The 13705-nt window shown below is 47.0% G+C and overlaps 1 protein-coding gene across 11 annotated transcripts in view; it reads left to right on the top strand.

Moving 5' to 3' along the window:
- Tnrc6c (trinucleotide repeat containing adaptor 6C) overlaps nucleotides 1-13705 on the top strand; it is a 112505-nt gene that overhangs the window by 79323 nt on the left and 19477 nt on the right. For 8 of the 11 annotated variants that reach the window (XM_069992900.1, XM_069992903.1, XM_069992895.1 and 5 more), the window contains 7 exons: nucleotides 1377-1543; nucleotides 5798-5878; nucleotides 7269-7326; nucleotides 8156-8298; nucleotides 9916-10089; nucleotides 11142-11279; nucleotides 12862-12981. In XM_069992900.1, the coding sequence (XP_069849001.1) occupies nucleotides 1377-1543; nucleotides 5798-5878; nucleotides 7269-7326; nucleotides 8156-8298; nucleotides 9916-10089; nucleotides 11142-11279; nucleotides 12862-12981 (881 nt within the window). The remainder of the gene's footprint in view (nucleotides 1-1376; nucleotides 1544-5797; nucleotides 5879-7268; nucleotides 7327-8155; nucleotides 8299-9915; nucleotides 10090-11141; nucleotides 11280-12861; nucleotides 12982-13705) is intronic. The other 3 variants (XM_069992905.1, XM_069992902.1, XM_069992906.1) reach the window with 2 other exon arrangements.

The raw sequence follows: 13705 nt of genomic DNA, 5'->3' as shown, positions 1-13705 counted from the left end.
CTGGTGGCTTACGTCTATAATCCTTGCTATTCAGGAGGCTGAGATCTAAGGATTGAGGTTCAAAGTCAGCCCGGGCAGGATCAGGAGGCTGAGATCTGAGGTTCACAGTTCAAAGCCAGCCCAGGCAGGAAAGTCCATGAGTTTGATTTTTGTTTTTTTGTTTTTGTTTTTGTCGGTCCTGGGTCTTAAATTCTGGGCCTGGGCTCTGTCCCTCAGCTCAAGGTGAGCGCTCTACCACTTGAGCCACAGTGCCACTTGCAGTTTTCTGGTGTTTTATTGAAGATAGTCTCACAGCCTTTTCTGCCCTGGCTGGAGAACCAAGATCTTTAGATCTCAGCCTCCTGGGGTTGGGAAGGTGGCTCAGTGGTTGAGTGCTTGCCTTGTATGCATGAGGCCCTGGGTTCAATTCCTCAGCACCACATAAGCAGAAAAAAAAGCCAGAAGTGGCATTGTGGCTCAAGTGGTAGAGTGCTAGCCTTGAGCTGAAGAGCTGAGGCACAGTGCCCAGGCCCAGAGTTTAGGCCCCATGACCGGACCCCCCCCCCCAAAAAAAAAGAAAAGAAAAGAATAGATCTCAGCCTCCTGAGTAGATAGGATTACAGGCGTGAGCCACCTGTGCACTGGGCCATGAGACTCTTATCTCCAATTAACCACCAGAAAACCAGAAGTGGTACTGTGGCTCAAGTGGTAGAGTACTCACCTTGAGCTGAAGAGCTGAGGGACAGTGCTCAGGCCCAGAGTTCAAGCCCCACAACTGGCCAAAAAAGAAGAAGAATTTGCCCTTAGGTTTGTTGGGTGCCTATCTGTGTTGTAAGCATCATAGTTGCATCATCTTCAGGACCTTGGCCACCTATCATAAGTCTCATCTTGGTGTAGTTCTTCCAAGAAGTAAACATCTGGCCTAACTTTGACACCAAAACTCACTTTGTATTTTTAACAAGGAAGAAAAACATATCACCCCAACATGGAAACCCAGCTGACTTCCCTCTGCCCCAGGTCTCTGTCCTGGAGTGTGTGGGCATGTCCTGGGAACTTGTCAGACTTCAGATGGCTGGGCCTACCCTCGGCTCACCTGGTCCCCACCAACTTTCTCCTATGACCAAGTTGAGAAGCACTGGTCTGTGTGACAGTGCCATAGGCTTTGCTCAAGTTGTGACTTGAGAATCGCACCAGGACAGCGATGTTTTCCAGGCTTCTCCTTTTGAGTATCCTTTTCATACACTGTGGAGATTCCTGACTCTTAAAATGTCTGTGTTCCAAAATGATGTGTGTTTGGTTGAAGTTGGAACCACATAGAGAACAAGTAGAGTTTGAGGTGGAGCCCAGCTACACTTACTTTCCTGTGAATCTGAGGAGTCCATTTGTTCTCTTTGCAGCTTCCAAATCTATGCAAGATGGCTGGGGCAGTGGTGGGGATGAAATGAACCTGGGCCCCAGCCAGTGGGAAGACGAGGACGGGGACCTGTGGAATAATGCTGCCTCCCAAGAAAGCGCCTCCTCCTGCGGCTCCTGGGGCAGTGCCTCCAAAAAAGGACTTCAGAAGGTAGGCGGTGTCTGTGGGAGAAGAATGGGCCAGGAGACAGCAGTGCCCGACTGGTGGTTGGAGGGGACATCTCCATGAGTGGTAGATCTGAGCTCCCAGGGTGCTCTTAGGACCCTTTGTCATCCCTGAGACTCTTTGCGTGGTCATCAAGGTCAAAGATACATTTTGTTGTTATTGTTGTTTTTGTTGGTCAAAGGTACTTTGTTGTTGTTGTTATTGTTGTTGTCATCATCGTCATCATCATCTTCCTAGCTTGTGGGCCTGAACTCTGGGCCTGGGCACTGTCCCTCAGCTCTTCAGCTCAAGGCTAGCACTGTACTACTTGAGCCACAGAGCTACTTCTGGTTTTCTAGTGGTTAAATGGAGATCAGAGTCTCACAGAATGCCCTGCTGGGACTGGCTTGGAACAGCAGTCCTCAGATCTCAGCCTGCTGCGTAGCTAGGATTACAGTCATGAGCACCAGCACCTGTCTTAATCTTTCCTCTTTATAAACTGATTTAGTTCAGGTATTTATTACAGCAATGGCAAGCTGACTAAAATGCCGCTTTACTTCAAGTACAGAACTTGCTGAAAAAGACAAAGTTTTAGTCCTATAAACTAAACTAAGTTTTAGTCCTATAAAATAAACTTCCTTTAGGGCTGGGAAGGTGGCTTAGTGGTAGAGTGCTTGCCTTGCATGCATGAGGTCCTGGGTTCGATTCTTCAGTACCACATAAGCAGAAAAAGCCAGAAGTGGCACTGTGGCTCAAGTGGTAGAGTGTTAGCCTTGAGCTGAAGAGCTAAGAGACAGCAGCCAGGCCCAGAGTTCAAACCCCAGTACTGACAAAAAAAAAAAAAAAAAAAAAAGTTTGCCGGGCACCAGTGGCTCACACCTATAATCCTAGCTATTCATGAGGCTGAGATATGAGGATCTATTTCCAGTAAACTGCTCCGCAAAGGCTAGAAGTGACACTTTGACTCAAGTGATATAGCTTGCCTCAAGCAAAAGAAGCTCAGGGACAGCACCCAAGCCCGGAGTTCAAGCCCTAGAACCAGGGAGAAAAAAAAAGGAAAGGTTTATTTGGATTCACAGATTTGGAGATTGGCCCTGTTAGACTAGCCTGCAGCAGGAACACACTGGGGAGCAAGGCTGCTCAGCTTATCATGGGGAGTAGTGGAGGAAGGGGGGGAGAGAGGGGCGAGGTCTTGTTATCTCCCTAAAGTCCTGCCTGCAGCTGCTGCTGGGCCTGCCCCAGGGGTAGCACCATCAGTTCCCACTAGTGTCACTCTGGGGAAGTCTAGCACTGGCCAGAGCAGGTAGCACTGTCAAGAGACACCATCGATCGCTCAGCTGATGTGTGGAAGTTCAGGAGAATCCAGCCACCGCCACACAAGTGGTGCTAGTCCCCTCATAAAAAATGCCTTGAAATACATTTTTATTTGAAAATGTTTTTTCTGTTATTGCCAATTTCAATAAAAATTAATAACTTTAATTTCTGTTTTAAATTTAAACGCAAGAAAATATTGGTAGATCCAACTCTTAAGCTTCTTCTTTTTTTTTTTTTTTTGTGGTACTGGGGCCTACTGGTACTCAGGGCCTCATGCTTGCTGGGCAAGCGCTCTAACACTTACTTGAGCCACACCCCCTGCCAGAGAAAACAGTCTGTTCTCAAAGCAAGAGGAGTGCCTAGATTGCTGGCAGGAATGTAAATTGGCAGAGCCAAATGGAGGAGAGTTGTCATCACCTGTCAAAATGATTGATGTCTCAGCACTGCAAAGCAGCAGCACCACTTGTCCCAGGCATAGCCAATGACATGTTATTTTCTTTTTTCTTCATTCATTTTTTTAGAAATATTAATCTTTAAGTAGGTGTACAAAGGGCAGAATTGAGCAGATGAGGCAGAGTGAAGAGACCTGGTGCTTTTGCATCATGTGACTGTGCTGTTCAGAGTTAGCCTATAGGTTTCTTTGCCTAGAAGGCGCAGAGATTATTAGACATGAAATCTCTTTCCAATTGAGCCAGCAGGTAATACAAGTATGGTGGGACTGGAAATGCCAAATTGGTAAAGTAGTAAGACTAATCTGGCTCAGGCAGCTACTTAGTAAGGATTAAATTAGCCTCAAGTAAACTACTTCTTGGGCATATGTCCATTTTTATACTCTCATCAATTTTATTATGCCACATGCTCCATTATATAGTTACAGTCAGCTGTGTTGCCCAGACTGGCCTCTGAGCCTGGTTTCAGCAATCTTACCTCAGCCTTCCAAGTAGCTGGAGCTATAGGAGGACATTAATATGCCTAACTGAAGGATTGTATCTGTATTGTATCAGTAGTTGTCACTCAGCCTTTGTCACTGCAGAAGAGAGGGCAGGCTCTTGGGCACGGTTTGTGTGGTGCCCCTGGCACTTGCAGCCCCCTTGGGCCCCTGCCTAGGATACTCAGTTTCTCTCTCTCCCTTTTTTTTTTTTTTGGGGGTCCGGTCGTGGGGCCTGAACTCTGGGCCTGGGCGCTCTCCCTCAGCTCTTCAGCTCAAGGCTAGCGCTCTACCACTTGAGCCACAGCGCCACTTCCAGCTTTTTTCTTTTTGTTTATGTGGTGCTGAGGAATCGAACCCAGGGCTTCTAGCATGCAAGGCAAGTGCTCTACCACTGAGCCACCTTCCCAGCCCCTCAGTTTCTCTCTTTAGTTGCCTTTCTCCCCTTTCTCTTCATCTCCATTCTTCTTCTGACTCCTTGTTCTTTCCTTATTTGTCCTTTCATTCACTGACACAAGCCTCTTGCACTTGGTTGTTGTTTGGAATGAAACTGATGAAATGATAGAAACCATGTAATCTTTAGTAACCTTCACATGTCACCGAGTTCAGGGGGGCAGTCCTTGTGATTTTTAAAATCTTTTTTTAAAATTTTTTGTCCATCATGGGGCCTGAACTCTGGGCCTGGGCGCTGTCCCTCAGCTCTTCAGCTCAAGGCTAACTCTACCACCTGAGCCACAGCACCACTTCCGGCTTTTTCTGCTTATGTGGTGCTGAGGAATCGAACCCAGGGCCAGCCTCATGCATGCAAGGCAAGCACTCTACCACTGAGCCGCCTTCCCAGCCCCATCCTTGTGATTTTTTTCATAATGGAAAGAGTATGTATTTGTGATGAGCCTAACTATCTCTTTGGGAAAGAAAACTAATTACCCTGCTTTTTGTAAGTCCATTAACTACACATGTTAACCAGCCTGCAAATGGACTCATAAACTCATAAACTGCAGCATGATCCATCGTTTGTTTTTATTCTGCTACCAAAACTCAAACTTGGGGCCTCACGTTGTTGTCCAGCTATTTCACTGATAACTGTCTTCTCTGCCACTTGAGTCATTCCTTAGTTGGATTTTTTTTTTTTACTTTAATTGGAGGATAGAGTCTCAAGTTTTGTTTTTGTTGTTGTTGTTGTTGTTTTGCCAGTCTTGGGGTTGAACTCAGGGCCTGGACACTCCCAGAACTTCTTTTGTTCAAGGCTAGCACTCTATCACTTGAGCTGCAGCACTACTTCCAGCTTTTGATGAGTAGTTTATTGCAGATAAGAGTCTCACAGACTTTGCTGCCTGGGCTGGCTTGGAACCATGGTCCTCAGATCTCAGCCCTGGATCAGTACTTAGGATCTCAGCTTATCTTAGTAGCTAGGATTATAGCACCCAGCTGTTTTTGTTATTTGTATCTAGCTGACTGAACCTTAATCAGGAGGATTAGAACTGTTGCGAATAGAAGCATGCCTTTTAAATAGAAAATGTTTGTAATGACTGAACTAATTTTTAATAGAAAAAAAACACAATGTAGGGTTCCAGGAAAACCATATAAGCACTCCTACAACCATTTATGTACAGTGCCAAGCAGCGACAATTCAGTGGAGATGCCAGCTGGGCACTGTTCAGAGTTTCTTTTGCTCAAAGCTAGCAGTCTACCACTTGAGCCACAGCACCACTTCCAGCTGTTTCTCTATCCTCTTGAATAGGTTATAGGCATGAGCCACTGGCTCCTGACTACAATTCATTATTAATGCAAAAGATTCTATGACTTTTATATCAGCATGCTTTTCAGATGTCTTCCATTTCTAGTAGAAATGTATTAGAATGTATCTGGTGGGCTAGAGATAGCCTAGGGATGGAGCCCAATGGTAGAGCACATGCCTATCATGTGCAAAGCCCAGGGTTCCCTCCTCAGCACTACAAGAAATTAAAAATAAAGGACTGTCACCCATGGCCTGTCCCCTTTCCCATGCTTTGTTCTAGGGCATGAAAATGTCGGGTAAGCAGGACGAGGCCTGGATCATGAGCCGGCTGATCAAACAACTCACGGACATGGGCTTCCCGGTGAGTGGGCTCTCCTTAAGGGTGCTCCACGGCTCCCCAGGTGAACTGGTTGATTCCTGTCTGAATCTGTTGACTGCATCTCTAGGGGTGAGAATTTAGGATAGGAACTATGGCTTTGTACGACAGCAAAATCCTACTCCATTTCCATCAAAGAGTCATAATAGCCTTTTCTCAGAATAGCAACTGGTTTGTAATATCCATGAATCTTTACAGCTTCTTATTTTGGTAATTTATAATTAAAACTGAATGGCACTAGTTTATACAATGAATTGAAAGATCACAAGAGGAAGATTGGTATAAGTAGTAAATATGAAGGCCTGGAGAAGTACCCTAACCAAATCTGTTTAGTCCCTGAGTTTCTGGCAGTGTATGGGGAATACAGGGTCCCAGTCCCCAGAACACATCAGAGTCTAGCCAGTTGCTGAGGTTGGCTGCAGTCCAGTGGGTGAGGGCTGTGCTCCTTTTCCCTGTATAAGCATGTGGCCATAGCCTTTCCAGTGGTTTCTTCCAAGTCCTGCTCAAATAAGCATGTAACATGTGGTTACTGTGGATGTATCTATAAAAGTAGGTCCAGCATGGCCTCGTGTACATGTCACTGAGTGCCATCTTCACTGGACAAGACACTGCCCCATAACCCGGAGCTGACTGGTGTCTGCAGGGCCAGACATGCTGTGATGGTCATCACAGCCTCCCAGGTGCTTTGGTTAGATGAAATGACCCCATTCTAATCAGAGGTTCCTACCAAGAGGGAGGCCTCTTGTTTTGTTTTGTTTTGTTTTCCTGTTGGTGCTTTGGGAAAAGTTTATACAACAGAGCCTGGAGTTCATGATATAGACAATGATGACTTTGACATAGCTGCTGGCCCATGCCCATGGCTCTGCTCTCCTGGCCTAGCTGGCATCTCCGCCAAATTATTGCTGCTCGGCGCTGTACAGAAACAGTTGTAAGACTGCTTGTATGGTTTTCCTGGAAAACCCTCATTGTGTTTTTTTTCTCTTAAAAATTTATTCAGTCATTACAAGAATTTTCTATTTAAAAGATAAGCCTATACCCTCCAAATTTCTAAAACTTGGGTTGGGAAGGTGGCTCAGTGGTAGAGCACTTGCCTTGCATGCCTGAGGCCCTGGGTTCGATTCCTCAGCACCACATAAGCAAAAAGAAAAAAGCTGGAAGTGGCACTGTGGCTCAAGTGGTAGAGCGCTAGCCTTGAGCTGAAGAGCTGAGGGACAGCGCCCAGACCCAGAGTTCAGGCCCCACGACCGGACCTCAAAAAAAAAAAAAATTCTAAAACTCCGTAACAATAGTCACCTGTGTTGTAGTGATCCAACTGATTCTGAGTTCTTCCTCCTGTCTGGGACACTGCTAATGAGAACCCTGCTTTGCTCCCCAGAGAGAGCCAGCTGAAGAGGCCTTGAAGAGCAGCAGTATGAACCTTGACCAGGCCATGAGTAAGTGGCGAGTGCTTTCCTCAGGTGCCTCTTGTGAAGTCCTCGTTCCTAGAAAGAGTTGCATGTAGTCATTCATTTTGAACACAACCCACAGCCCTGTAGTGCACCTCTGAAGGACACTTACCTGACAGGAAGGTTTCTCTTCAGGGGTTAGCAACACTACACAGCACTGTACCGGGGACCAGTATAACACCACGTTACCAGTAAACAGCACAAAAATAGGAAAGAGGCATGGCACTAAACAGACCATAAACAAGGACACTGAGCTATATGTCACCTTGTTTGACCTGAGCTGTGTCTGTTGGTGCACCCATTTTTCTGCACACCCCTAGGGAGCATGGGAGTGCTACAGCTGTTGATTTGGGTGAGCAGGCCGAGTCCATATAAAGGGACAGGTGGTAGAGTCACACACAAGCACCAGTGTATGGTTCAGACTGCAAGGCAGAAGAAGGAGCCAAGTCTATGAATCATGCAACTTATAGTTGGGAAGCAGTATATAGTTCTACTACTGCTAAACAAGCAGGAACTGACCAGGAACTCCTTGAGGACAGACTGTGACAAGAGCTCCATAGGCGCGAGGTTGCTGGGCAGAAGGCCTGAGACTGTGGGTTCTGGGGAAGAAGTCACCATGTGACAACCTGGGGAAAGGAAGCAGAGGACAAGTCAAGTAGAGAACAAGCAAGCAGGGCCAGATCCCAGGCATGTAGAATAGGAGAGGACCAGTGCAGGGATGGCCAGTTAGGTCCCTGTTCTTGTCTAGTGTGGAGGGGCTGTAGATGCGCCTTGCCTGGTGCAGCTTTTCAGTGTGGCTCCCTGTGTTGTGCCCCAGGTGCTCTGCTGGAAAAGAAGGTGGACATGGACAAGCGTGGATTAGGAGTGACTGACTACAATGGAATGGTCACCAAACCCCTTGGCTGCCGCCCACCAATCTCCAAAGAGTCTTCCCTGGACCGCCCCGCCTTTCTTGACAAGGTACCTACCGCATCTGGCCAGCAGCTTGCTTGTCCACCTCAGCTGTACCCTGGTGGAAGTGTCTAACTGGTGCGAAGCCAACTGTGACCCTGCTGCACTGTAATCCAAAAAGGGCTCTACCAGCTCTTCTGATGCATGCAAGGCTTAATGGCTATGCTAGGGGTAAAAATGCTGGCATTCAAAGCCGGTTTTCATTTTTTAAATACTCAGTTCAAGTATCTGTTTAAATATCAGTGTGGAAATGAAGTTACATTAGGAAGGGAGGGTGGGGCCAGGTGAGTGAGTGTGTCAGTTGTTTAAGGGGTGCTCTGCCTTCATGTTGTCATGGAGGGATGTCTCCTCTCCAGATTGGGGTGACTACCAAAGGGGGAAGCATCATGTTACCTCCAACTAGAAAGTTACATTCTGAACAGAAACAAGAAAAAAGTATAAGTTTAAGAAATATAAAAGAATTCCACGTATGAGCTTGTAATCCTAGCTACTCAGGAAGCTGAGATCTGAGGATAACAGTTCAAATTTAGTCCTGGCAGAAAAGTCCATGAGACCCTTACTTTCAATAAACTATTCAGAAAAAGGCAGAGGTCATGCTAGCCTTGAACACAAAGAGGCTCAAAGGCAGCACCCAGACCCCGAATTCAAGCCCCAGGACTGGCAAAAAAATTTCCAGGTATGATGGTTCATACTTATAATCCCAGCTACTTGGGAAGCGGAGGCAAAAGTATCATGAGTTCAAAGCCAGGCTTGGCTAACTAGTAAGACCTGTCTCATGATAAACAAAAAAGGAACCGAGAATGGTAAGAGTGGTTCCATGACCGGAAAAGCTCCATGAGGAGGCTTAACAGCCCTGAGTAGCTTTCTGTTGTCATCAGCCCTCCTAACACATGTCTACTTCAGAAGGTTGGGCTGTGGAGTACCTAGGGATAAGTCTCAATTTTGGGGGCAAGGAAGGTGGCTCAGCGGTAGAGTGCTTGCCTCGCATGCATGAGGCCCTGGGTTCCATTCCTCAGCACCACATAAGCAGAAAAAGCTGGAAGTGATGCTGTGGCTCAGGTGGTAGAGTGCTGGCCTTGAGCTGAAGAGCTGAGAGACAGCGCCCAGGCCCAGAGTTCAGGCCCCACGACCAAAAAACAAAAGAGTCTCAATCCCAGGTGTCTCCAAACTGCAGTCTCTGATCTCAGCCTCCTGAGTAGCTAAGATGATAAGCTTAAGCCACTGCTCCAAGCCCCAGGAACATATTTATACTATAAGCTTATGTATTTATTATTTACCTGAAATTCTGGATGAATTCAGAGTCCTTTATTTTTTATTTACTGAATCTGGCAACCCCAACCAGGACTCTTGGTGCTTCTGTCCCTTTCTCCCTACTCTAGCCAGGGCATGGGCAGCAGCATCTAAGAGTACTAGAAGCTAATATATGTGTTTGTAAAATAGTTTTTAATGAAAACAGCATCTTAATCCTATTTCTCTCTTCCTTCTCCCCCCTCTTCTTTGGTCCATGTTTTCCATTTCCTCATTGTCCACACTTTTTTGATCTTTTAACTCTTTATCCATCCACACTCTCCTCTGTTCCCTCTGGGCACTGTTGGTGCTTTGTCCCCTAATGGACACTGCGCACAGCTCACCCTTTCTTTCTCTAATCAGGATGGCGGCCTCGTGGAAGAGCCCACGACTTCACCGTTTTTGCCTTCCCCAAGCCTGAAGCTCCCCCTTTCCAACAGTGCACTCCCCAATCAGGCCCTGGGTGGGATTGCCTCAGGGCTAGGCATGCAAAACTTGAACTCTTCTAGACAGGTAAGAGCATGGTCTGTGTTCACCTGGCTCATTTAAAAAAAAAGAAAAATATGTGTTGGGGAAGTAAACTATACCTTTCCTTAACACATCATCAAATATGCAAGGGCAGGTGAGGGGCTCTGAGGATCTCCCTACAGAGGCTTATTGGAGCCCAGAACCAAGCAACACTGCTTGGAATTTAACCATTGCTAATAAGACGTCAAAGTCATCTTTCCCATAGCATGTGCTATTCCCAAACAAAACCGTGCTTGCTGGGAGAGCAGCCAGCTCGCCACTCTGCTTCAGGCACCTTTGTATTTCTCATGCCGGAGTCCCTGGTATCTGGTGGCTAAGCAGCCCTACGCTGACCCCAGGCATGACCCCAGCGTCCACTGACAGCAGCCCCATGCTGTCCCTAGGTATGACCCCAGTACCCACTGTTATCAGCCCCGTGCTAACCCCAGGCATGACCCCAGCGTCCAATGCCACTGCCCCATGCTGACCCCAGGCATGACCCTAGCTCTCACCCCTGGCTGAGTCAGTAGAATGCAGCAGAAAGTCTGCATTTCAGACATTGCTATCTGAACTTGACCACCTGCAGGGACGTAGGGCACACAAGGTCTGCTCACACAGCTCTCTACCTACAGTTAGGTAGCTCATGCCTAACCAAAGTGTGGAAAATACTTCCAGAACATACTTACATCCAAAATGAATTAAGTGCCTAAATTTCCTCAGTGATTCTTTAAGGCCTTGCACAGCTATATTGCCTACTTGAAAATGTTGCTCTCATGTTAGTGAAGATACCATGATCATTGTTCCCTAACTAACCACAGATGGCTTTCTGATCTAAACAGCCATGTCCATGCATTCATGAAATACTCTATCCTTGTTTCCTCGGGTATAGTCTGCATGTTTGTAATACAAGTAACTGGGGTTTAAAACTACAGGCTTCTATAACCCATCAGACGGCTCCATCCCAAGTGCCCTGGGGGTCAGGTTGGCAGGGGTGGTAGCAGGAGGTGTGCCCCTTCACCCCACCCCAACCTCCTAACCGCCCTCCCCTCTTCCCACAGATCCCGAGTGGCAATCTGGGTGTGTTTGGCAATAGCGGAGCAGCACAAGCCAGGACCATGCAGCAGCCGCCAGTGCAGCCTCTTAACTCTTCCCAGCCCAGCCTCCGCGCTCAAGTGCCTCAGTTTCTCTCCCCTCAGGTCAGACTCAAGCCTGTGTGCTCAAGTTGCAGGCACAGATAGGTCTTTGCTAAAGTGAGACCTGAGGGGCTGGGAAGGTGGCTCAGTGGTAGAGCGCTTGCCTTGCATGCATGAGGCCCTGGGTTCAATTCCTCAGCACCACATAAGCAAAAAGAAAAAAGCCGGAAATGTCGCTGAGGCTCAAGTGGTAGAGCGCTAGCCTTGAGCTGAAGAGCTGAGGGGCCAAGAGTTCAGGCACCACGACCAGACCCCCCCCCCAAAAAAAAATGAGACCTGAAATCGCCTGCATTTCAGAACTAATCTTTCCTTTTCAAACCTGTGAGGCTGTTTTAACCCATGAAGTAGTGTACTGGTTGTGCTGCACTGGCCAGCCCCAGCAAGCATCCACAGGCCAGAGCAGAGGGTATATGCGTGTGTGTGTGTGCGCGCAGACGTGCACTAGGGATGGAACCCAGGCCACAGCAAACATCCACTGGCTAAAACAGAGTGTGTGCACACGCGTACACATGCACGTACACCTGCATACATGCGCCTGTGTGTGTGCATGCACTAGGGATGGAACTCAGAGCCTTGCACATGCTAGGTAAGTGCTCTACCACAGACCCATACCTCAGCCCCAGAGCAATTCTAAGTGAAGCTGAGCCCCATGCACCCATTGCTGCATCTCTGACCTTGGTCTTGCCTGAGGAAGTTACTCCACTGACCTTGATGGTGGCCCTGAGTTGCTGGGAAAGGACCATCTGTCCATCTCAGAGGGCCTCACTGCTGCATGGGACATCAGAGAAGCATCCCAGAACAACTCAGGACCAGTTGTATATACTGAGTTGAGAAAGGTAGAACTTGGTAGCTAACCGTTCCATGTATTAGTCAAGTCACAGGGTATACCCACCTCACCCCAGCAGCATTGGCAGACTCAGGAGAGTCGTGCTAGAGAAGGACTTAAAGAATCCTGCACTAGATGCAAACCTTGGCCTCTCTGATTACTGAGGCAGAGCCAGCTGGATAACTTCTTGAGGTTTCACTTTCAGAGGACACAAACATAACGAGTAGCAATGACCCAGAACTATAGAGAGCCAATTGGATAAGCCAATTGTTTGCAGGAAGAAACTGCTCAGGAGATGTTTTCTTCCTCCTTCCTTCCTTCTTCCTTCTTCTGAACATGTTAACTACTAATGTTAAAATGTTAATGTTAAAAACACCCGGGTACCTGTGGCTTATGCCTGTAATCCTAGCTACTCAGGAGGCTGAGATCTGAGGATCGTGGTTCAAAGCCAGCCTGGACAGGAAAGTCCGTGAGACTCTTCTCTCCAATAAACCACCAGAAAACTGGAAGTGGCACTGTGACTCAAGTGGTAGAGTGCTCACCTTGAGCTGAAGAGCCCAGGACAGTGCCCAAGCCCAGAGTTCAAGTCCCATGACCGACAAAAAAAAAGTCTTAAACATCCTAATAGCCTTTGGAGAGCTCAGCCATGACAAATATAATTATCAGTTAACCAGTTTGAATCTCCAAAAAAAAAAAAAAAAATAGATGAGTAATGTTGTCATGGAGATGCTATGGTTGACGATGGGTTTGTATTCACAGGTTCAAGCACAGCTTTTGCAGTTTGCAGCGAAAACCATTGGTCTCAACCCTGCACTGTTAGCCTCGCCAACCAACCCTCAGCACGTGACTATGTTGAACCAGCTCCATCAGCTGCAGCTGGTGAGTGGAAAGATGTTCAGATTCCAGAGCAGAGACAGCTCACCAAGTTCTAGTACCTTTGCTGCACACATGGTTGTTGTGACTTACGAGTAAGAGTGAGTTTTTCACTCAGCAGTGCTTTCACTGAGCTGTGTAAAGTTTTGGCGCCTTCATAGGAGGTGACTAGTGTCCAGGCATATAACCTGGCCTTGAACTCTCAACCAGCGTTTCTCATTGGACCCTCCAGGACAGATGCATACACACACTATTTCAGTAACTGTTTTCTCACTCTCTCAGGGTCACAGGCCCAAACACTACTAAGTTCTTTAAATATCAAACTTAACTCTCTTATAGAGTCCCCATTGAGAACAGCTGAAATGACTCAATTATTCTCTAAAATCTGAGCATTCAACATAATTGGAATTTTAAGTTTTAACCAACTTAATTGCTTTTACCATAAAACGCCATGCTATCGTCTCTAGACACACACCGAATTTATAAGAATTAAAGGGCCAAGTATATGGTTTTATTTTTTATGTATGGACACTTGACTTATTTAGATATCTTATCCAGCAACTTCATTGTCTGGAAAATGAAAAGGAGTCATGAGGGAAAGGAAAAGTAAGTAGGGGAAAAGTGAAGAGTCCAGCACATGAATCCTCTGACATGAAACCTTCGCTGTGTGTCCTTGGGAGTCCCCCGCCCCGCTGTGCTGGCTGTAGGCATGCTTTATTGAGTGTCTGGC

Source organism: Dipodomys merriami, unplaced genomic scaffold, assembly GCF_024711535.1.
Source record: "Dipodomys merriami isolate MVZ:Mamm:240054 unplaced genomic scaffold, mDipMer1.0.p SCAF_42, whole genome shotgun sequence".
Classification (NCBI taxonomy): domain Eukaryota; kingdom Metazoa; phylum Chordata; class Mammalia; order Rodentia; family Heteromyidae; genus Dipodomys; species Dipodomys merriami.
Note: the sequence above shows the minus strand (reverse complement) of the source record. Positions and strands in the feature narration are given on the sequence as shown.